Source organism: Anolis carolinensis, chromosome 1 (assembly GCF_035594765.1).
Source record: "Anolis carolinensis isolate JA03-04 chromosome 1, rAnoCar3.1.pri, whole genome shotgun sequence".
In the NCBI taxonomy this organism is placed as follows: Eukaryota; Metazoa; Chordata; class Lepidosauria; order Squamata; family Dactyloidae; genus Anolis; species Anolis carolinensis.
This window is the reverse complement of record NC_085841.1, coordinates 185,227,729-185,252,633: the sequence shown is the minus strand read 5'-3', so window position 1 is coordinate 185,252,633 and position 24,905 is coordinate 185,227,729. Positions and strand designations below refer to the sequence as shown.

General features: G+C 42.7%; 1 protein-coding gene across 2 annotated transcripts in view; it reads right to left on the bottom strand.

Moving 5' to 3' along the window:
- The window catches only part of kiaa2012 (KIAA2012 ortholog), a 125,798-nt gene that overhangs the window by 54,074 nt on the left and 46,819 nt on the right, over positions 1 to 24,905 (bottom strand). For both annotated transcript variants that reach the window (XM_062962036.1, XM_062962038.1), the window contains exons 9-11: positions 23,098 to 23,346; positions 20,843 to 20,974; positions 4,365 to 4,453 (exon numbers count right to left, since the gene is read on the bottom strand). In XM_062962036.1, coding sequence (XP_062818106.1) covers positions 4,365 to 4,453; positions 20,843 to 20,974; positions 23,098 to 23,346 — 470 coding nt within the window. The remainder of the gene's footprint in view (positions 1 to 4,364; positions 4,454 to 20,842; positions 20,975 to 23,097; positions 23,347 to 24,905) is intronic.

The following is a 24,905-nucleotide window of genomic DNA, read 5'->3' as shown; positions in this document are numbered from 1 at the left end:
TTCCCAAACCTAAGTTTATGACAGGAATGTGATTATGCAGCATATTATTTTCCAGAGTTAAAAGATTTAGTATCACTGACTTCATCAAGATAGCTCTCCATATGTTTTGAGTACTTCCCTCCTCAGATGCCTGGCTTCACATTGTACTGAACTCTTAGGACCTCATCATATGCGAGGGATAGTGGGGGAATCCATAGGGGCAACGGGGCAAATCCATCACCCAGTGCCCCACATCACCTGCTTGCCCATCACACCCCAGAAAGCATACCTTTCAGGCTTGCTTTCGTACTGTCCCCAGCATTTTCATTTTTAATCTGAACATGGGTAGTCTCCTGTCTTCAGATTTCCCCGTCCTAGAACAGTTTGCCGATACAGCCAGTATGGAGTTCTTCCAGAAGTAGATGTGCGTCGTGTGATGGGATCCAGCGGGATCAGTGCTGGCTGCATTGGCAAACTGTTCTAGAATGGGGAATTTTGTCAATGTGATGAGCTCCTTATTCTGTGTTGATACTTCGTGATTTTGGTTGTATTGGCGTTGTGCTAAAAGGTTAAAATTTACTACAAAAGTTCTATGCTAATTTTTGACTTCGTGTAAATGTCTAAAATTGCCACTAGGTAGCATTCAGAAAACATTTACTGTTGCCAATTTTGTGGGTAATCCATGATTGAGCTAAGGAGACCTCATTTTGGGCCAGGACCCACAGTTTAAGAAGCAGTGATATAGACAGCATCACTTTCAAATGCTTTTGCCAAGATGCCTATCTTTGCATATATTTATTTTTGCACTTGTACTTATTCCTTAAGCATTTCGTTTCTTTTGCCTCACAAAAGAACACCATGGTACCAAAAGTATTCCGGGAATTGAGGCAGGAGGCATCTTGATGATAATGTGGGGTCTAGTAGGGCCAATGCATTCACTGTAGGTATGTTTGCATGCATTGTTTTTTCCAGGCTTTAACATAGAGAGGAACAGGCACATCAATGGACTGTAAGCAGCAAGGGTGCTTCCTGAGCCCTCTTGCAATCTAAAATGTTCCTGTGGTCTTCGTGGTGGAGGCAATGTGGTTTCCCTTTCCACAGCACATGATGTAATGAGCAACCACAAAGGAAGGGTATGATATTCACATGCTTGCATCACGACTGACTACAGCATGCTGCTTGAGTGTCTCTCTACATCTCTGGCAGCAGGAGTTAACAAAAAGTGCTCTCCCTCATGCCGGGATGAAAAAGCACTGCTCAGAGGGAACCTCCAGCACAGCTGCAGAGATACATCAAATTTATACAAGTAAGCACTTTAACATCTGTAGATATGAAAAGTATGGGTTTGTTTCTCTGTAGGCGTATGATGGGGGGGTGGTATGTGGGGGGCAACTGAACTGTAGAGAAAAAAAAGTACTTTTTTCTTCTTTTTTTCTTTCCCTCCATCTACATGATTAATTAAGATACGTACTAGGTTGCCTGAATGGAAAAACAAGACAGCATTCTCTCATTTTCCATGTACACAAGGAGACTGGGTTGGCAATTAGATTTAACATTGGCAATGGGATATCCTCTCCTCCACCCCCATTACACTTGAAAGTAGCAGAAGGGCTTCGAAGAAAAAAAGGGAAACAAATCTTTTTTACAACACAATGCTTGCTGTCTCCTAGCAGCTGCTACCTGAGTGTCTAGTATTGCTTCTCCCAGTTAAGCGCCCAAACAGCATTTAAGGAATGGACTTATACACATGGCCATTTCATAGAATCATAGAGTTGGAAGAGACCATCCAGTCCAACGCCCTGCCTTGTAGGAAAAATACAATCAAAGCACCCCTGACAGATGGCCATTCAGCCTCCATTTAAAACCTTCCAAGATAGGAGCTTCCACCACACTCCGAGGCAGAGCATTCCACTGTTGAACAGCTCTTACAGTCAGGAAGTTATTCCTAATGTTTAGGTTGAATCTCCTTTCTTGTCATTTGAACCCATTACTCCATTGAGTTCTATTCTTCAGGGCAACGTAAAACAAGCCTGCTTTCTCTTCCTTAGGAGATCCTTTCAAATATTTAACCATGGCTATCATGTCTCCTTTCCACCTTCTCTTCTGCAGGCTAAACATACTTAGTCTTTAAACTGTCCTCATAGGGCAAGTTCTCCAGACTTTTGATCATTATGGTTGCCATCCTCTGGACATGTTCCAGTATAGAGTCAATATCCCTCTTTAATTGTGGTGCCCAGAATTGGATACAGTATTATTTCAGGTGAGAGCTGATCTAGGCAGAAAAGAAGGGCACTATAATCTAGACCCTATAGTCCTTTTGATGTAGCCCAAAATCCCATTGGCTTCTTAGCATTTGAGGATCATTTGAGATAGGGATACCAAGGTGCATGCTTATAAAGCTATTGTCCTCCCAACCCTGTTATATGCCTGCAAAATGTGGACTGCCTACAGACGTCACACTCAACTCCTGGAATGATTCCACCAACGTTGCCTCCAAAAAATCCTGCAAATCTCTTGGGAAGACAGATGGGCAAATGTCAGCGTGCTGGAAGAAGCAAAGACCGCCAGCATTGAAGCGATGCTCCTATGCCATCGACTTCGCTGGACTGGCCATGTTGTCCAAATGCCAGATCACCGTCTCCAAAAGCAGCTACTCTACTCCCAACTCAAGAATGGAAAACATAATATTGGTGGACAGGAAAAGAGATTTAAAGATGGGCCTAAAGCCAACCTCAAAAACGGTGGCATAAACACTGAGAACAGGGAAGCCCTGGCCCTTGAGTGCTCCAGCTGGAGGTCAGCTGCGACCAGCAGTGCTGTGGAATTTGAAGAGGCACAAATGGAGGGCGAAAGGGAGAAACATGCCAAGAGGAAGGTGCATCAAACCAACCCTGACCGGGACCGCCTTCCATCTGAAAACCAATGCCCTCACTGCGGAAGAACATGCGGGTCAAGAATAGGACTCCACAGACACCTACGTACCTGTGATGACTCATGGGCCATGTAGTCCCGTTCCTAGTACTATTGTGGCAGATGAAGAGGAAAACTTGGGTTTCCCACCGTTTCAGCCAGAATTGGAGCCCTTGCACCTGCAAGATGTTTGCCCACAAGAAGTCAGCCAAACAAGCCTTGAGCAGATATCTCCCCCGTTTTCTCGCCGGGATAATTATAATCGAGATAGAGGCGCTAGGGAGGCGAATCGCAGAAGCGCCAGAATTGCTGCCAGACAATTAGCTGATTAAGCCTGTTTCCCTTGGGAAATTTTAAGGAGTCATGCATCTGGACACAGTATGGGTTTCACTTCTTGTTCCCCAGGGAAAGTGTTCCTTGGCGGGAAAACAAGATCCTATATAGGTGTTTACCCGCAAGGAGATCCTTGCGGAGTCAATTCGTCAGCTTCGGGAGTGAGATCGTGTGTGGACTACGCTACTCCTGTTCCTTGTTTCCAGGACCTTGTTCTTGTTCCAACCCTGCCTTGTTCCCCGGACCTTGCCACGGACCTCGCCACGGACCCTGTTCTCGTCTCCTGCTTCTTGTTGCCTCGAATCAAGCCTTGTTTGCCAAGAATCTAGTTTGCTCTCCAGCCTTGTTGTCAAGCTCTATTGGACTAAAGGACCCTGTCATTTCCCCACACTTTGCTCGGCAGAGTGTGTGTTTCGGTTATTGGATTATAACTTTGGACTCTAATATCTCATATTGGACATTAATTTCCTGGACTATATTTGACCTTTCCTGAAAGGTCTACTTCTGAACTTTATTCTTCACCTGTTTTTATTGACTTTATATATTCCTTTAATAAAGATATTAGATAGATTCTGGTCTCTGCACATGGTTATTGGTGCTCTGCAGCCTGGGTCTTGACAGTACCCACCACTATGACACTACACTTGTAGGGCCATCATATTCAGACAATGAGGGATCGTCTAAGTAAGTAAGTAAGTAAGTGTCATATTGGTGGCTCATGGTCAACTTGCTGTCTACTAAGACTCCACAATATTCATCACATGAATTGTTGTTGAGCCAGGTGTCGGCCTGTCCTATACCTGCATTTCATTTTTTCTCACTACCCCATATTTTACACACTTCTTCATGCCACAGGAGAAAGGCAAGCCAATACAAATAAACAACTTCAACACAGAAGGCTGTGCTGATTCCCAAGAGCCCAAGGTCACCTCTGTCAGGTCTGGAATTCTTGACTGGGTGCTGTTCAGTGTAACCCTGTGCTTACTCAGAAGTAAGCTTTTTCTAGGGAAAGAGGACTAGGATTAAAGCTGCATCAATCCTATGGGAATTAACTTCATGCATAAAAATGCAAAAAGTTAATATCAGCACGAGTATTTAGCATTCAATTTTTATACTGCATTAAACAATGTCATTGGTGGCACCTTCCCATCCTGTTCTTGAACTTCAGAAGAGGCCTCAGGTAGACTTCTGGAAACTATTCCAACTCCAGCTGGTGCTTCAGCCTCCCTTGCTATAAGAATCAAAAATATTAAAATAATTAGAACTACAAAATTAATAACACTAATCTGTTGCTTAATTTCAGAAATCCCACAGCTCTCTGTTTAATTACATTCCAGAACAAGGAAATCCCCAGCTTCACACTTTAAACTGGAAAGTCTTTTTCTAATTCTGAAAACTGACAAGAGCTAAATCATCAAATAAGCAAAGCCTTTAATGTCTTGGCTAGAGACATTCAATCACTGCTAATTTTCACTTATTTGGCAGAGACATCGTTGACTTCATAGAGTGACATAGTCCTTGATTCATGAGTTAATCAAATGTACAGATTTTGTTTTAGTATTTGAAGAAATTTTGCTTGATCAATGCATCACCCTTAAAATGTTTTAGTTTTAAAATCTTTACTTTTTTTCAATATTTCCTTTTCTTGTACAACTTGTCATATAGATAGAAATACTTGAAACATTCCTTCATGCTATATTTTATTAAACACACACACATAATACACTAATACCAAGCATCAGAACAAAGTTCATTATTTGATATTCAGAGAATCTAAATGAGGTCTGGACAAACTTTGGCCCTCCCGGTGTTTTGGACTTCAATTCCTAACAGCCTACCAACTGTTAGGAATTGTGGGAGTTGAAGTCCAAAACACCTGGAGGGTCGAATTTGCCCATGCTTGATCTAAACTAATCAGTTCAATTCATTTATCTTTATTCCAATAATTAATAAAAGGTTGAACTTTGTCAGACATTAGATGGAAAGTCATCCTTCTAATCCGTAACTGTTTATATCAAGGAAATCTATTCATGAGTATTCTATGTTTTAATCTATATTGATTGGGCTTGTCCCCATGTGAGCTGTCCCGAGACCCATTGGGGAGATGGAGGCAGGATATAAAAATAAAGTTATTATTATTAAATTGTATGACACAGCAAACAAGATAGATATGCTGGATTTCATATCAGAAAATCACAAGTCGAACACTTCCCAAGTGTCTAGGACTGTGTGATGTATTTTCAGATGATGGGTGCAGATCCCAGTAAAGTGGCCTTTTGCAGTTGGCAGATCATGATTTTGTCAATGTCTGTTGTTTCCAAATGCCGGATGAGATCTTTTGGCACAGCACCCAATGTGCCCATCACCCCCGGGACCACCTGCACTGGTTTCTGCCAGAGTCTTTGAAGTTCAATCTTGAGAACCTGATAGCTGCTGGGAGGTGGTACTTGAGGCATAAGTTCCAATGAATCATTTGGGCCACATAGTTGTGCCTCTGTTTGTAGTCTGTCTGTGCGATTTTCTTACAGCAGCTGAGGATATGATCAATGGTTTTGTCGGTTTCCTTGCAGAGTTTGCATTTTGGGTCATCAGCTGATTTTTCGATCTTGGCCTTGATTGCATTTTGTCCTGATGGCTTGCTCCTGGGCTGCAAGGATCAGGCCTTCTGTCTCCTTCTTCAGGGTCCCATTCGTGAGCCAGAGCCAGGTCTTCTCCTTATCAGCTTTATTATTATTATTATTATTATTATTATTATTATTATTATTATTATTATTATGAGTTATGACTGCCGGGATCTTTTTTCTTCAGTGAGCCACTGATGGGATCTGGGCTGTCCATCAAAGAACATTTATGCTAAAGACTAACTGGTGTGGACGTGACAGCACAGGCCTTTCTTCTCACATAAAAGGAGAAGAGTTGTGTTCATGGGCTTGAGATTAGAGGAGCCCCAATTCTTCAAAGTATTGGAGAAAGAGAACTATGTGTGTGTGTGTGTGTGTGTGTAACTCATGTATCTGCTACAAATATTTTTCTATCTACAGGCAGTTCCTGGATTCTGTAAGTTTGTTATTAAGTTGAATTTGTATGTAAGTTGAAACAATAACTTTTTTTAAAAAAAAGTGTAACTCCAGCCATTTTTAAACCTTTGAATAACCTCCCCCATAACTGGGTTGCTGTGAGTTTTCCAGGATGTATGTTCCAGAAGCATTCTCTCCTGATATTTTGCCCACATCTATCGCAGGCATCCTCAGAGGTTGTGAGGTCTGCTGGAAACTAGGCAAGTGGGGTTTATATATCAGTGGAATAATGTCCAGGGTGGGAGAAAAAACCCGTGTCTGTTTGAGGCAAGTGTGAATGTTGCCATTGGCCACCTTGATTAGCACTGAATAGTTTCAACGCCTGTCTGCTTCCTGTGAGGGCATCCTTTGTTGGGAAGTGTTAGCTTGCCCTGATTGTTTCCTGTCTGGAATTCCCCTGTTTTATGACTGTTGTTCATTATTTACTTTCCTGATTTTAGAGGTTTTTTAAAAAAATACTGGTAGCTAGATTTTGTTCATTTTCATGGTTTTCTCCTTTCTGTTGAAATTGTCCACATGCTAGTGGATTTCAGTGGCTTCTCGGTGTGGTCTGACACGGTGGTTGTTAGAGTGGTCCAGCATTTCTGTGTTTTCAAATAATATGCTGTGTCCAGGTTGGCTCATCACGTGTTCTGCTATGGCTGACATTCCACAGATACGTAACCCCACTTGCCTAGTTTCCAGCAGACCTCACAACCTCTGGGGATGCCTGCTATAGATGTGAGTGAAAATATAGGAGAGAATGCTTCTGGAACATGGCCATAATTTTGTTACATAGTGTTAGTAATGTTTCCTGAGGACTCCCACTAGTACTAATCAAAAGATGGTATGCAGCCATTTCATCTTTCTCTCCTGATTTTAATTTTTTGGTGCTAAGAAAAAACCTGGAAGAAATTGTGGGAAGGCATGGGGGAGGGTTACAAATGGAAGGTGATGTTATGTGAACCTTCCTCAAATTATGTGAAGGAGACAGGGTGTCTACATGACAAAAGCCTTGTCTGGAAGTGATCCAAGCAACAGCTGTATGTTTAACATGGGGGTGGTGGTGAAGGATTGTCTGGGAAATACCTTTTCTTCACTTTGCTGCAGTGCTTTAAACAAGATTAAAAGAGAGTCAGGATTAATCTAACTCCAAAGATAGTGGATTCCACTTTGAAGCAGTGAAAGAATGGAGCAGATTTAGGATTGTGTGTTTTAAGTCCTGAGCTTGTTCTGTTAAAAAGGGTTACAGGAATGAGAAAAATTTCAGGAGGGCTTTTCAGAGACAATACTCACTAGATTCTACTCCTCTATCCCATGTTTTTATAGCAAAAGAAAGACCCCACACACATCTAAATAAAAGCAAGAGATAACATTTATTTTAGAGAATCAAAGAGGACAAGAATTCCAATTAAGAGCCATTGACTACAGTATCACCTATTTATTTGCGACATTTATTTATTTGCGACATTTATGCATGGGAAGGAACAAAGTCCCAGTATAAGAAACCACGACATAGTGTAACAGTAACTGAAGTAATAGTACAGGTTGAATATCCTTTTTTCCTAAATGTTTGGGATTTCAGATTTTTTAAAAAAAATTTGAATTTCTATATTTGTATATGTAAAGGTTTTCCCCTGACATTGTCTAGTCATGTCCGACTCTGGGGGTTGGTGCTCATCTCCATTTCTAAGCCGAAGAGCCGTCGTTGTCCGTAGACACCTCCAAGGTCATGTGGCCGGCATGACTTCATGGAGTGCCATTACCTTCCCACTGGAGAAGTACCTATTGATCTACTCAACGCTAAGCAAGGGAGGTTTATATATCTGTTTAAGGTCCAGGGTGGGAGTAAGAACTCTTTTCTGTTGGAGACTAGTGTGAATGTTACTGGGGGAAATGGAAGGAAAAGGGAAGAGAGGCTGACCAAGGGCAAGATGGATGGATGGTATCCTTGAAGTGACTGGCTTGGCCTTGAAGGAGCCAACAGGGAACTCTGGCGTGGGCTGGTCCATGAGGTCACGAAGAGCTGGAAATGACTGAGTGAACGAAGAAGAAGAAGTGAATGTTGCAATTAATCCTCTTAATTAACATTAATGGCCTTGCCAGCTTCATGGCCTGGCTTCTTCCTGCCTGGGGGAATCCTTTGTTCCTAAGTTTCCCGTTGTTTCTCCTAAGGGAAGGATCCATCACTTAATGGCTCAGCATGGTTTGTATGTAGAATAGAAAGTCTCAGTTGTAATTTCTGGACTCTCCATTGGAAACGATTTTCAGTTAATCAAGTTGGGGGAAAGACCTTACTGCAGCTATTCACAACAAAGGGAACTGTTGGGGTCAGGGATAGACCTGACCATCCGGAGAGCTCAACTTCTTTCTTCTTGGAACAAGGGACTCTACTTGGCACCCGTGGGCAATGCTGCCATGAAGCTAAGCAGAAGATAGGGTTTTATAGCTCAAAAATAATTTGAGTCATCCAGCTGTGACCTCACAATATAGAACAGAAGAACACGTCAAGGCTATGAACACATCATTGCAAAAAAAAGAGGGAAAGATAGCCTATCTGAAATCTCATTATGACTAAAGTGACATACAAATGGTCTGTAAATATCCGCCATTGTTTCCAATTTTGGTAAATAAGATATGTGGAAAACAAAGGTCTTTGACAACTCCCAGTGTATGCTTTTATCAGGCTGAGGATTATATTGTTTCGCCAGATCCTGTTTATCTTAGTGGAAATATTTGCAACCCACAAGGAGTGTAGATAAAGGTAACCATGATTAAATAGAACGAAGCCGAGAAAGAAGGATTTTAAGTAAACATGCTACCACTGGATTTTAGAGGAATGAACACCCTGCTGTGAAGACTTAATTAAATGTTAATTGTTTGCCATGAGTTCAAGGCTAGATGCTCTAGAGCATGAAAAATCAGAAGACATTCATTAATGAATATTGAGCTTGAAGTATATTCTGGCTGAAAAATGGAGAAGGGGGAAAAGGCATAATAAATGTTATTTTTAATTTGACTGACTGCAGAGCAACCCTCAAAAAAATTCTAGTAATGTGAGGGGGGATTTGTCTTTAAAATATAACATTTTAGATATGACTTCATGGGACTGATTCAGTTGCATTATGGCTAGTAGTAGTTACACAAATAAAGTGTGGGAGAGGTAGGGATGCTTGAGAAATATGGAGACAGCATTCCAAATCAGCTCAACCAGAACCTCAGCTCCTGAATCCAGCTGCAGAAGCACAGCTCCAGAATGGCACGAGGTGGCCCAAAGCCTGCCCATCTACCCTCTATCAATACAGGTTGAGTGTCCCTTAATCATAAATCTGACCTCCAAAATTGTTCACAAAATTGCTTTCTGATGGCATGACACGTTGATTCATGCTCAAAATTCTTTAAAGGGTCCTTGCACTCAGCTGAATAAAATCCCACATGATTTGCTTTTCAACTGGAATATATGGCAGTGTAGACTCAGGTTCACAGCAGATATTGCGGGATTTTCTGCCTTGAAATTCTGGGATATAGGGCTGTGTGGAAGGGCCCAAAGTATTGTGTATAAAATTACCTTCAGCGCCTAAGGTGCATATGAAATATAAAATAAATGTTGTGTTTAGATTTGGGTCCCATTTCGAAGATATTGCATAAATTATATGCACATTTTCCAAAATCCAAATAAATAAAAATAAATCTAAAATCCAAAACACTTCTGATCCCAAGCATTTCAGTCAAGGGATACTTGAATTGGTCAGTTTCTAGCTGCAGCAAGGTCTACAAGTATCCTAGACATTGTAAGATAGCTGATTCTCTTTAGAGAATCAACTTTTTATGAAAATAGAGAGAAAAAAATGTAAAGGAAAGCCAATGTCAGCAAATGGGAGTTTCTGTGGGACTCATAGGGACTAGCATTTGTCCTTCATTCCAGAGTGCTAATGTTGGCCCTGTGGCTATATGGCCATGTTCCAGAAGCATTCTCTCCTGACATTTCGCCCACACCTGGACTTTCCACCGATATATAAACCCAACTTGCCTAATTTCCAACAGACTTCACACCTCTGAGGATGCCTGCCATAGATATGGGCAAAACATCAGGAGAAAATGCTTCTGGAACATGGCCATCCAGCCCAGAAAACTCACAGCAAAAGGTTCTTCACAGCTTTCTCTGCAAATGATTTTCCACTGCAGACCCAGGTCTTCTTCTTGGCACAATGCCTGAACAGCCAACTCCCAAAGCTAAAAGATGGTTGATGAAGGAAAGAACGAAGGAAGGAAGGAAGGAAGGAAGGAAGGAAGGAAGGAAGGAAGGAAGGAAGGAAGGAAGGAAGGAAGGAAGGGAATAGAAGGGGAAAGCAAGAAATCAGATGAGACGGGGGAATGAATGAGAGTCTGAAGTGGGGAGTGGTATAGATGCACCCGAAGTCTGCTCCATCAGATACAAAACATAGACTAGAAAACGTATGGTACCAACTTCTCTCAGTTACAAAGAGGAAGGGAAAACAGGAATGTTTTGAAACAATGTCATGTGATAAGCAGAGTTAGCCATCGTTGGGTTGAAAAAATGTGCATATTTGCACGACTGGAGGAAAATACATGACTTCATTTCTATATGCCGGTGTGGACTCCTCCAGCGCATGTCTGCATTTTAAAATGTCCTCCGTACATATTGAGGATTTCTAAACTCCGCTACAAGATTCTTTTGCTTACTGATATGGCTGTATCTTTGCACTGAACATAGTTTATGTCTGGGTTGCTGTGAGTTTTCTAGGCTGCATGGCCATGTTCCAGAAGCATTTTTCTCCTGATGTTTTGCCCATATCTATGGCAGACATCCTCAGAGGTGTGAGGTCTGTTGGAAACTAGGCAAGTTGGCTTTATGTATCGGTGGAAAGTCCAGGTGTGGGTGAAATGTCAGGAGAGAATGCTTCTGGAACATGGCCATACAGACAAGAAACCCATGGCAACCCAGTGATTCCGGCCATGAAAGCCTTCGACAGCACATAGTTTATGTCCTCTCTTCATTACCCTGTCAATAAAGACCCTGTTGTAGTTGGGTCAGGGGGCAATAATACTACTACTGGTAGAACTGCTAGCAGGAGGAAAAGAGCTAATGGTGAGCAGGTGTTTGATGAGGAACAGCAAACAAAGCCGGTCCAGGAAATACTTATGGCTTCTTCTGAGGAAGAAATGTTTGAAGGGTTCTCTAGCGATGAGGAGTCAATGCTGCAAGAAGATGGGTTAACAGAGAGTAGAGGAACTAAAAGGACAACTCGGGAGCAAGAGTCAAATGAGGAAAGGGAAAGGAAGAAGATCCGGGATTTACTCACTGGTCCCACGGAAGATGAAACATTTGAGGGTGTTTCTGGGAATGATGGGTCTGGGAGTGAGATGGAAAGTGCTGCAGATTGGACTCAAGCAAATGTGTATGCAGAGCCAGTTTCTGGGGGTGCATCAGGGGATTGGCAAACTGCTGATACTCCTGGGACATGGGGAGATCTAAGTCTTGAACAAAGATGGAGAGATTGGAGGGTTGATGGGCGAGGTTCACGTATGGGATCAAGATCAGCTGTGGATAATGATGTCAGGGCAGAGGCCTCATCATCGTCAGATAACGATGCGTAAGTTAAAAGTGGATTTGGAAGTAAAGACTCTTTGCAGAAGGCAAAGTGTTTTTTGGACATTAGGTTGTCGCTGCCTGTTCTTCTGTTGGGCTTGGGTCCTGGCTGTACAGCTTTGTGTTCCTGAATTTGGTTTGGCTCTTGATGACGGCATTGCTCGTTTCTGGTTTGGTGTTTCCTGGTCTCCCCTTGGTTCCTGAATTCGGCTTGGCTCCTGATGACGACATCGCTTCTCCTGGTTGGTTTTCCTTCAGTCCCTGAATTTGGCTTGGCTCCTGACGACGGCATCGCTACTCCTGGTTGGCTTTCTTTTGGTCCCTGGATTTGGCTTAGCTTTTGACGGCGGCAATGCTACTCCCGGTTGGCTTTCCTTTGGCTCCTCAATTCGGCTTGGCTTTTGGACAATGGCGTCGTCTGCTCTCGCTACGGGTGTGCGTTTGGCTTTTTCTTGGCTTTCCATACCGTAGTTGGCCGTGACCATAGTTTCAGTAACTCTTGGCTGGAGTTAAGACGGATTATCAAGCAGGATAATCCGGATTATTTTCTGTTCCTGCATTTTTGCCTTTCTTGAAGCAAAAGACATTTACTTTTACCAGGAACACTGAAGTTAAGTGTTCCTAGGTTCAGAATATCATTTAATAAATGTTTGTTGTTCTTACTTCTTGTGTGTGGTTCTTTCAAAGGGGTCTGTGTCCTGACAGACCCTGATGTGAGTTAAGGCCCAGTCTGGATATGACAGAAGTCCTGTTGACTAATAGAAAAGCAATGCAGGGATTACAGACTGTTCTGAATTGGACTGAAAAATCAGGTTTGGAGTTTGGGATTGCTTTTGGAGTCAGCATTGCTCTTGGAAAGACCAGTGATTGAATCCCTTTGCTCAGCTTTGGCTGGTGCGTCAGTTGCATCCTTTACTAGGCAGGGCAGATCTGGCCACAGGGGTCTACAAGATGACTTTAATGTGTTCTACATGGGGCGACCCTTAAAAAATGTTCGAAGCTGGAATTATTGGAATTGTGACAGCCAGATTATTGATTGTGCACTTTAGAGACACCATCACCAGTCTTGCCTAACTGTTTTGACTTCCAGTTTGCTGTTTCTTCCATCTGGCAAGATTGCGTGAAGAGTTGTATGACCACCTGACATATGGAAGTGACTCATGTTTAACTCAGACTACATTTGCCCCATGACTAAGCTCCTGGCTTCTGTAAAAATGGAAAAAGAAATAAAGCTTGGAAATGAGTGCAGAAAATGGGGACAATTTAAAACTAGTTGAAAAACCAGGATGGCAGATAAAATGTGGTATGCATGAGACTCCCTGGAATACAATAGATTTTGGGGAATATCTTCTGTTTTGGTCAGGCCTGCAAGCAAGACTGCTTCTGGGGACTGGGAGCTGCATATCTACATGGCCACTTTTTTCCTAGGAAGAGCAGTACAAAGGCAAGCCCAAGCATTAATGAACCAAGCCATTACTGTAATCCATCAAACATAGCCAAAGAATTGAGAATTTAATTGCTCAAGCTGTGCAATCTCACTGCTTGAGCCAGGAAACATAACGGATTCAGGGCTGCAGCATTATGGGCAATGATCAAAGCCCCGGGCCTCTCCATTCTCTAATGACTATGGTTAAGTATTCCCTGAGCAGGATCTTAACAAGTCAAGCTAAAGATTTGGAGAAGGGAAACTGCATTTGAAAAAGCACTGTTCCATGATCCCACTCAAATCGCTCCAAACCAAGGTTTTGTTTTGTTTTTTTTAAAAGGAAAAGCCTCCTTTTCTGTTCAGTATTCTTAACACCTTTCCTCTAGACCAAAAGTGTGCAGAATATTTGTGTGCCTATCTTTAAAGTGCATGTCAATTTATGGCAATCTCATGAACATCACAGGATTTTCTTAGCCTAGGAATACTTGCAAGTAGGGTTGTGATTTTGTATGGAATTGCTGTTCATTTTGTGTAGTTTCATTTGTTTTGTCTGATTTTCGTATTTGTTCCCACTAACGAAAATGGGGCGCCTATATGAACAGAATTTTCATTTGGCTTATGAAAAAAATGAAAATTTTCAGACTATTGTTTGCAATGGGAGGGCTTCCTAGGCTTACCCCCGCTCAGTTTTTTGTCTAGAGGGGTGAAAATCGCTATACACAGAGGGCATTTCGACCCCTTTTAGCCCACCAGCTTTTAAAATATTTGGGTCTTCCCCAGAGTACTATTGCTATTAATAATATTATTATTATTAACACCCATCGGCACACTTCAGCTGTCATCGGGAAGCACTCCTCTCTCAGCTTAGGGTCCCAGAGTAACTATCGTTATTTATATTAATATTATTATTAACACCCATTGATGCACATCAGCCATAATGGGAAAGCAACTCTCTGTCCACACCAGCTTATTGTTACGGGGCCGAAACAAAAGGAAAACAAAAGCAAGCACGATGACTCTGCAGCTTTCATTTTTGTGTTGTCTCTCTTTTCCTACAAAAATGTCATTTGTTTTGTCTAGACTAATGGTCGAAACGAAACGATAGCATGAAGGAAACGAAGGATAAATTTTCATGCACATCTCTACTTGCAAGTGATTTTGCCATTTCTTTTCTCTGAATACAGCCTACAGTATCTAGTATTCCTTGGTGGTCTCTCGTCCGATTACTAACTTTGCCTGACCTGCTTACCTTCTAAGATCAAACGGCATCTGGTACCTTTGGAGTATGTAGACCCTATATTCCTGCTGTGCGAGGGCTAAAAAGGGGGAGTGAGGAAAGCAGTTTCTTATCTTAAAAGATATGCTACTATCAGGGATCTACAGTACAAATAGTAAAGAGGAACAATGTGGTTTTTACAGCAGATCAGAAGGAACTGGATGGCAACTTGGTCCTTACCCCAAAGATTTCTGGGGGCAAAACTAATATTTGTGTGTGTGCATGGTTTCTAGCCCTCTATATAAATAAAATAAATAAATGAATAAATAAATAAATAAGGTGTTCTGGGGGCCAACATGACATCCTAACCCCAACATTTGCCCAACTACTGCAACTACCAGAATGCCTTTTCATCGGACATGCTCACCAGAGTTGATGGGACTTGCGGTCCAACAACATCTGGAAGGCTACACTTTGGATGAGATTCCTTCTTATTTTGGAAGATAAGAAGTACTCATTGGCTAGTATTTGGATGAGAAACAACCAAGGAATACCAGGTACCATAGGCTATATTTCAGAGGAAGGAACTGGCACAACTATCTCTGACTAAGAACATTTGTGAAATTACCATAAAGTCAACTGGGGACTTGAAAGCATATGAACACATACAAGTAAAGATAAAGGTTTTCCCCTGACATTAAGTCTACTCGTGTCCGACTCTGGGGGTTGGTACTCATCTCCATTTCTAAGCCAAAGAGCCAGCGTTGTCTGTAGACATCTCCAAGGTCATGTGGCCGGCATGACTGCATGGAGCACTGTTACCTTCCTACCAGAGTGGTACCTATTGATCTACTCACATCCTCATGTTTTCGAACTGCTAAGTTGGCAGAAGCTGGGGCTAACAGCGGGAGCTCACCCCGCTCTCTGTATTCAAACTGCCAACCTTTCGGTCACCAAGTTCAGCAGTTCAACCCACAGGGGGCTTTGAACACATACAAAGGGTGGGATAATTTAGAGAGTGAAATGCTTGGAGAAGAAAGGTTTAAGTCCTCCATAATCTATGTATGATGACCCCAATGTAAATGAGGCTGCATATTTTTTACTTTGATAAAGCAAGAAAATGAAGCTTAGTTGAATGCTAAGTATTTAACTGAGTGCACAGTTTTGCCCAGATATAAATACATGTCAGTGTAGCCTGTGTGGCACCTCTGTCCCTAATTAGGACCATCATGTAAAATAAGGTACAGGGCTCCTGTACCTTTAACACAGTCCAACCAAAAAAAATATCTTGGTGTTTTGTTTTTTTTCAGGCCTGTTCCTGGCTCTGATTCAGACAACTGCATTAGATAGATCATATCAGATCTACTTTCTTAGATAAGGGAAACCTAGTTCCATTTTTGGTATCAGCAGGTCAAATACACCCAGAAACAGGTCTAATATTTGAGGCACCAAAATGTGTGTTGGCTGGTGTAACAGTTGCATAGTGGGACGGGTGTCATTGCATGACAAATGATGCCAACTAAAATTCCTCTTCTACACAACTCTTAAAGGTACAGGAGGCCTGTGCCTTATTATGACTGGCAACCCTAGTTCTTATCTAATCAGAGGCGGTCCAACCATAAGGCGAAATAGGCACTTGCCTGTGGCGCCATCGTCCCGGGGGCGCCATCGTCCTGGGAGGAGGGCACCACTCTCCACCTCCTTCTCTTTCGGGCCTTCCGGCGGCTGCGCTGGGCCTCCTGGTGCCCGTGCTGGGCCTTCCGGCCGGCACGGACCCACCTTTGCACCACGCAAGCCCACCTTTGGGGCCTTCAGAGATTGTGAGGTCTGTGGGAACTTGGAAGCTAGGTATGTGGGGTTTATATATCTATAGAATGTCCAGGGTGGGAGAAAGAACTTTTCTTTGAAGCAGGTGTGAATGTTGTAATTAATCACCTTGATTAGCATTTAATGGCCTTGTGGCTTCAAGGCCTGGCTTCTTCTTGCCTGGGAGAATCTTTTTTTGGGAGGAGTTAGCTGTCCCTGATTGTTTACTGTCTGGATTTTTTCTGTTTTCAGAGTGTTGTTCTTTATTTATTGTCCTGATTTTAGAGGTTTTTTTTGATACTGAGGGCTATCTGAGTTATCTAAGTCCACACTGCCCTATATCCCTGTTCAATGTTTATTATTATTATTATTAAACTTTATTTGTACCCCGCTAGCATTTCCCGAAGGACTCGATGCGGCTTACAAAGGCCAAGGCCTCAACACACAATATAACAATACAAAACAAAAGGCAAATTAAAAACAATTAAAACAGTATAAACAGCAAGCAATAAACAATACGCTAAAACGCAATAAAACTGGGCCGGGCCAGAGTAATGGGTACAAGATTAAAAGTGCTGATGTGACAGGTCATATATAAGGCTTCTAGGGCAAGTACAGAGTGCGATATACAATCTTAGTTCTAATAAAGTGCTTATGGGACTTGGTGTTGGAGATTTCCTATTAATCTGGGAAGGCACATTGGAACAGCCAGGTCTTCAAGTTCTTTCTGAAGACTGCCAATGTAGGGGCCTGTCTGAGATCCTTGGGGAGGGTGTTCCAGAGTCGGGGGGCCACCACAGAGAAGGCCCTGTCTCGTGTCCCCACCAACCACGCTTGCGACGCAGGTGGGATCACGAGCAGGGCCTCTCCAGATGACCGAAGTGAACGCGTGGGTTCGTAGACGGCGATGCGGTCACGGAGGTAGGATGGTCCCAAACCGTTCAGGGCTTTGTAGGTAAGCACCTGCACCTTAAATTGGGCTCGGAAAGTAAATGGCAGCCAGTGGAGCTCCTTGAACAGGAGGGTTGACCTCTCTCTGTAAGGGGCCCCAGTTAACATCCTGGCTGCCGCTCGTTGGACCAGTTGGAACTTCCGAGCCGTTTTCAAGGGCAGCCCCACGTAGAGCGCATTACAGTACTCCAGTCTGGAGGTGACCAAGGCATGGACCACCCCGGCCAGATCAGCCTTCGCGAGGTACGGTCGCAGTTGGCGCACGAGTCTCAATTGTGCGAAGGCCCTCCCAGACACCGCCGACGCCTGAGCCTCGAGCATAAGCGATGAATCCAGGAGGACTCCCAGACTGTGGACCTGTGGCTTCAGGGGGAGTGTAACCCCGTCCAGCACAGGTTGCCACCCTATACCCCGGTCAGGATTACGATCGACCAGGAGGACCTCTGTCTTGTCGGGATTGATCTTCAGCTTGTTCCTCCTCATCCAGATAGACACAGCGGCCAGGCACTCGTCCAGCACCCGAGAGGCCTCCTTGGAGTTAGGTGGAAAGGAGTAGTAGAGTTGTGCGTCATCTGCATAGAGGTGACACCCAAAACTTCACCATCTGGGATCGACCCTCCAGGAAGGATCGGAGCCACGACAAAACCGTGCCCCCGAGACCCATCCCAGAGAGTCGTCCCAGAAGGATACCATGATCGATGGTATCGAAAGCCGCTGAGATGTCCAAGAGAACCAACAGGGTCACACTCCCCCTGTCCAGCTCTCTACGGAGGTCATCCACCAAGGCGACCAAGGCTGTCTCGGTGCCGTGACCAGGCCTGAAACCAGACTGTGACTGATCTAGGTAGTTGATGTCATCTAGAAAGCCCTGGAGCTGGGAGGCAACCACCCGCTCCAGCACCTTACCCAAGAAAGGGAGGTTGGAGATTGGTCTGAAATTGTTCAGCACCGTGGAGTCAAGGGAAAGCTTTTTAAGGAGTGGACGAACCACAGCTTGTTTCAGGTAAGATGGAAAAACCCCCTGCTCCAACGATGCATTAATGATCAACACAAACCAATCAAGCAGCCCCTCCCTGGCCGATTTAATTAGCCAAGACGGGCAAGGGTCCAGAACCGACGTGGTTGCCCTCACAGCCCCAAGGACCTCCACCACGGTCTCAGGAAGAACAAGCCTAAAAGAATCCCACAAAATCGGACAAGCAGATGCCTCAATCACCTCCCCTGGCACTGTGGTGAAATTGGAGTCGAGCTCAAGGCGTATCTGAGCGACTTTGTCTGCAAAATGGTGTGCGAAATCGCGACACCGAGTTTCTGGGTCGTCAAATTCGCAAATGGGTAGTGCTAAATTCGCAAATATAGTAATTCCTACATAACATTACCATGTATTGAACTGCTTTTTCTATTGATTTGTTGTAAAACATGATGTTTTGGTGCTTAATTTGTAAAATCATAATGTAATTTGATGTTTTATAGGCTTTTCCTTTATCCTTCCTTATTATCCAACATTTTTGCTTATCCAACGCTTTTATTTTTCAGTAATTGGTTTTGGGGGGGGGGGCAAAATTCTGTTCGCCTACACTTGAAAAATACCTAGGGCCGGCTCTGTATCTAATCTGAGTTCTGTAACCTGCCTCGAGCCACAAAGAGAGGTGGGTAAGAAATAAAATGATGATGATGATGATGATGATCATCATCATCATCATTATCATCATTATCATTTTAGTGCAATCCAAACATGTCTTATTGGATCCTTCTAGTATAACACTACTGTGTAACTGGCTGGAAGCAACCGAGTTTGGAAAACTTACTTTTTGGACTACACATTCAAGAATCCCTGGGGGAGTTTGGAGGATTACATTCTGAAAAATAACTCTCCCAAGATCTGGGAATACTGTTGGGTATGTCCAGCTTTATAGAATTTTTCCAATGCTTGTGTGTTTTGACTGTGCTATGGCCTGCCTTGATCCATGAGGAGAGGCAGGTAAGAAATAAATGTATTATTATTATTGACACAAAGACAGAGTATGACACAGCAAACGAGATATATGCGCTGGATTTCGTATCACAAAATCACAAGTCGAACACTTCTCAAGTGTTTAGGACTGTGTGATGTATTACTACTACTACTACATACACAAGAAGATTAGTACACAGCAAACAAGATCACTATGCTGGCTGTTGTACTGGATAATACGTCGGACACTTCCCAAGTGTCTAGGACAGTGGTTCTCAACCTGGGGTCCCCGGATGTTTTTGGCCTATTACTCCCAGAAATCCCAGCCAGTTTACCAGCTGTTAGGATTTCTGGGAGTTGAAGGCCAAAATACCTGGGGACCCCAGGTTGAGAACCACTGGTCTAGGACTATGTGATATATTGGCAAATAATGCATGCAGATCCGAATAAGGTGGTGTTTTACAGCTGACAGATGGTAATTTTGTCAGTGTCGATTGTTTTTAAGGGCAGGCCAAGTCTTTAGGCACTGCACCCAGTGTGCCAATCACCCTGGAACCACCTTTACTGGCTTGTGCCAGAGTCTTTGCAGTTTGATCTTTAAATCCTCATATTGTGTAAGCTTTTCCAGTTGCTTTTCATCGATTCTGCTGTTGCCTAGGATTGCTACATCAAAGATCCATACTTTATTTTTTAACATGGTCAAGGACTATTGTGCTCCAAAACTCTGTCAGTCTGAATTCGGAAGTCCCAGAGTAGTTTGACGTGTTCATTTTCTGTAACTTTTTCAGGCATGTGATCCCACCAGTTCTTTGTGGCACAAGTTCATATGGGTCATCTGAGTAATGCCTCTGCCTGTAGTCCATCTGCGCAACCTTCTTGCAGTGGCTGAGGATGTGACCCATTGTTTCATCTCCTTCCTTGCAGAGCCTACACTTGGGATCAATTCTGGCTTTGATGGCATTTGTTCTAATGGCTTGTTCTTGGGCTGCCAGAATCAGGCCCTCCGGCTGCTTTTTCAAAGTTCCATTTGTGAGCCACATCCATTTTTTCCTGGTCAATTTTGCTCTTAATTTTCCCCAGGAACTGTCCATGGAGAGCCTTCTTTTGCCAGTTTTCTCTTCTGCTCTGCATTATATTTCTACGGTATTCACTCTTTGTCTTTTGCACTTTAAGCAGTTTTCTATTATTGTTGTTGTTATTAAAAAGCCATTCAACAATATGTTCCCTTCTTCTTGATAAACCAAAAACATGTCCGTCAGATTCCGAGGACTGCATCAAAGTGCCTCTCCGAAGCTTGAGTGACTCATATTGGCTGGCTGAAACTCAGAAGAAAGACCTGACCAGATTATAAATGAGCTGCCTTCTTCTTTAAAGAATTGCTTAAATGAAGATAAAAATACACTTGTATTGGGCACGTGCCAAAAAAAACATACACACTCATGCATATCCTTGTAGTTGTGTCTGTACTAACACTAGTAGTATTGTCTAAGCAAAGCACACTGATTTGGCCAACGTGCTTATTTGGGCTGTCTGACATTTAAGTTATACGTGTGATCTGTTCCTTTTGGATAGGAGAGTACACTACATTTTCTGTCCTTACCTTCTTCATCTGGAATTAAGCCAAATTGCCGGGGATCATCAGTAGTTTGGATGGATCCCAAGAGTGACGGACAGATGATTTCTCTATCAGGACACTTGATGGGGCTGCTGAGTGAAGTGCCTTTATGGTATTCTTTAGAAGGAGAGAGGAAAGAGAAGGGGGCCCCAGAAAATAATGTTATCAAAATGTACCACTTGGAAACCAAATTCCCTGCCCTTTGGAAACAGCCTTAGATCTCACCAATGGACTGGGAATTGAAGTTTTGCTAGACTCCAAAATGGATCTGTACTTCTCACTGCTTCTTTCTGATATTATTTTACTTCAATTATTTCACTTTCATTTAATGTTTATGTACACAATAAAACTGTAAAATGTTACTTCTTTGGACTACAACTCCCATATCTATGCTGGTTGTGAGATTCTGGGAATAAATCTAAAAACAATTATTTCCCCAAGTTTTGCTTCAGCACTATCTTCATTCATAGTCTTGTTTGTTTGTTTATAAAAATGGGATCAAAATATAATAAGTAAACATTGTTTTTGAGCAATCTGAATGTGATCTAATGGAGGGAGTTTGCAGTTGCCTTCCACTGAGGCGGAGGTTTCCCAAAGTCACCCAATGGGCTTCTCTGGTTGAATGGGAAACTGAACTCTGGTCTTCCAGAATTTTAGTCCAGTACTCAAACCACTATACGAAACTGGATCTCTAATAATTTTTTAAAATCGCGTCAGAAGCAGCTTGAGAACATAGTGCAAGTCGCTTCTGGTGTGAGAGAATTGGCTGTCTACAGAGATGTTGCCCAGAAGATGCCGGGATGTGTTACTATCCTGCTGGGAGGCTTCTCTTATGTCCCCGCAAGCTAGGGCTGACAGACGGGAGCTCACTCTGTCTCATGGATTCGAACTGGCAACCTTCAGGTGAGCAACCCAGCCTTCAGGTCAGCAATTCAGTCGGCACAATGGTTTAACCCATTGCACGACTGCAATTCCTCTCTAATAAATAAATATACAACTAAATTTCAACAGCTGTGACTTTCTTTGGGTAATTCTGAAATAGCAAAGGAGGGGAATTAAATGGTAGAACACTTGGTTATAATATGAAAGGTAGCAGGATTAATGCCCACATTCTCCAGTTTGTGCTTTTGAGTCAACATGGTATAGCATTTTGAGTGCTGGACTAGAGCTCTGAAGACTAGAGTTCAAATCTCCTTTCATCCATGGATATAGACTGGATGACCTGGACAAATCACAATCGCTCAGGGGAAGGCAAACCCGACCCGCCTCTGAAAATATCTTGCCAATAAGACCCCGTGATAGGATCCTTTAATGCTGCTGTAAATCGGAAACAACTTGAAAGCACTCAACAACAAGTGTTTTTAGTTTGTTGACACTGGACAGTCTCAGACTGTGAAAAAAGTATACTTCCTATGGAATGTAGGGGAGAATGAAGCGACAATAATCAAACCAATTTTAGGTTTATGGCACAATTACATTGTGGCAAATACACTTGTGTACCTGTAAAAAACATTTGATCGTTTTAAACCAGTGGTTATCAACCTGTGGGTCCTCAGGTGTTTTGGCCCACAACTCCCAGAAATCCCAGCCAGTTTACCAGCTGTTAAGATTTCTGGGAGTTGAAAGTCAAAACATCTGGGGACCCACAGGTTGAGAACCACTGTTTTAAACTGTTCATAATGTTGTATAGGGACATTTAATACATCCACATTATGAACCCAAGGTCATTGTTTATGCACTAATTGGTAGTAAAACTTCTGCTTAGTTCATAAAGTGTTCATATGTTTTAGGTTTTAAATTACACATTCGTATTGCTTTTAAACTTGTTAGCTACTTTGGTTCAATTTTTAGAGAAAAGGTGGGATATAAATAAATATCACCATCATCAGGTAAGTCAGTGGTGCTACTTTCCTAATATTTCATGCAGACAGGAATCGTTTCCTCCTCCCTCCCAATTTAGGGTGGTCTGTATACTAAATCAGCCCTACGTCCTTCCTATCCTTGTGATACTGGAGAAGACTATACTTGGGACATTCTACATGCAAAGCATGTGTTCTTCTACTAGAGGTTCCACAAATTTCACTTTTTGACTATAGTTCCCATAATGTACTGGCCAAAATAGCCAATGGCCATGCAATCTGGGAGCTGGATCACCAAGAAACAACATGTCCATCTGCTACTAATTAACTAACCTATGGTCCTCGCTCAAAACAAGATTTTGTCTATCTGGAGTAACTCACCTCTTTCATACTCAAGGTTATTTTCAGAACACACCTCTGTCTTCCTTATCTTCTTTGTACTGAGAGAATAATCTTTGTTATTTATGGGAGGTAAGGTGAAACTGACTTGGGAAGAATCTGTAATCCGACTGCCGGTCATCTGCTCTTGCTGCCTTTTATGGTCTGACTCCAAAATGAGATCATTTTGCAAAAGGGTCAAGTGCTTATTACAGCTATCAGTCGTAGACTGTAGATCATTACTGCAGGTTCCTGAAAGGTAAGAAAAAAATAATAGAAGTTAACTAATGAACATTGCATCCATCTGAAAAGTATTTTCGCTCACACAATGGCTAGAGGACCTTTTCAGAAACTTATTATTGAACTCTTACCAAACAAGAAAAGACTGACTTACTTCATATGCACAATTCAAAGATCACTCCCAATACATTCAAATCTGAATAACAACCTCCCTCAACCTTGTTACGATATGTAATAAATCAGTTAAAAATAAGATGCATGAAGCTCATTGGCCATGTTTGGAGAGCTGTTAAGCCTGGGAGTTTTTGATACTGTTGCAGTTTTGTTCAGGTTTGAGCCAAGCAGGTACAGAGACAGTTTGAAGAGAAGCAGCGAGAGAGAGAGACAGGGTTTGAAGTGTGCTCTTGCTTCATGCGCTGCTGTAAGGAATTCATCCACATGGACAAAGGAAAGACTATTTAAATCTCTCATAAAAGGACGTTATGTGAGTTGGTGCAACTGAGCACATTGTGCATATGTTGCTCTGGGTTTAAGAAGAATAGACCACTTGTTGTTTATTGTGTGGCACATATTTTCTTTATCTGGCAAGGCAGTGCGTGGACTGCACATTTTGATTTTTTCATTCCGTCACAAACCTGATGCCTCCTGATTTGTTAGAACAATGCTTCTTGGCCATCTGAAGTGGAGGATTGGAAATTATTCCCCCCTCCCTGGGTGCCACGTACTCAAACTATGGACCTCATCACATGAGGTACTTTTTGGTGACATTTACCGGTTCACCTATACTTTTACAATGGAGCCCAACGGCTCCCATCCTATGACGTAGTGCAACTTTTGGTGGGGATCCATTGTAACAGTATAAGTGAATCGGTACATGCTGCTGTGGCGGCAACATGGGAGGCTTCCTGTGTTGAATAGAAGTCAATGGGGGTAAGCCCGGTGGCCAATGCTTCTCCCCATGGGATGGGGCAACAGATGAGTTGGGTGATGTGGGATATGGGGCAAAGGGTTCCCCATGCTCCCCGATGGGCACCATTGGATTTGCCACAATGCATGGTGCTTCCAGCGGCCCAGTTGTTCCCATGGAGTACAACTGCTCATTACTTTTTTGGAATCTCTAGGAACTGGCAACCAATGACTCATGGACAGTCACCAGCCCAAGGAGAGCTGCTTTGAGCATAGTTGCATGGAACTATGGCTTCCATTGTCCCTAGGCAACATGAACCAGGAATACACAAAGAACAGTGACAAGTGGGGCTAGCAACAGAATTTTGCAGTGCAGACCCCTCTTGTTTACTCTTCCAATCAATCACTCATGCTCTCCTCCATGATCTTTGAATGTTTATTTAGATTTTGTGTCACTATATTATTTTTGTCTGATTCTGTCTCATTATGTTGGTTTAGGTTATTGATGTCATACTCAATTCACTGATATTAGATTTAATTTGATGTTAGGTTTTTAATGCTGTATTCATATGTGGGGTCTTGTTGGGGTTTTATGCTAATATTTTTCTGGGTTTTTTGAAGGCATTTAATGTATTCCATTGTTTGTTGGAATCTGCCCTGAGTCC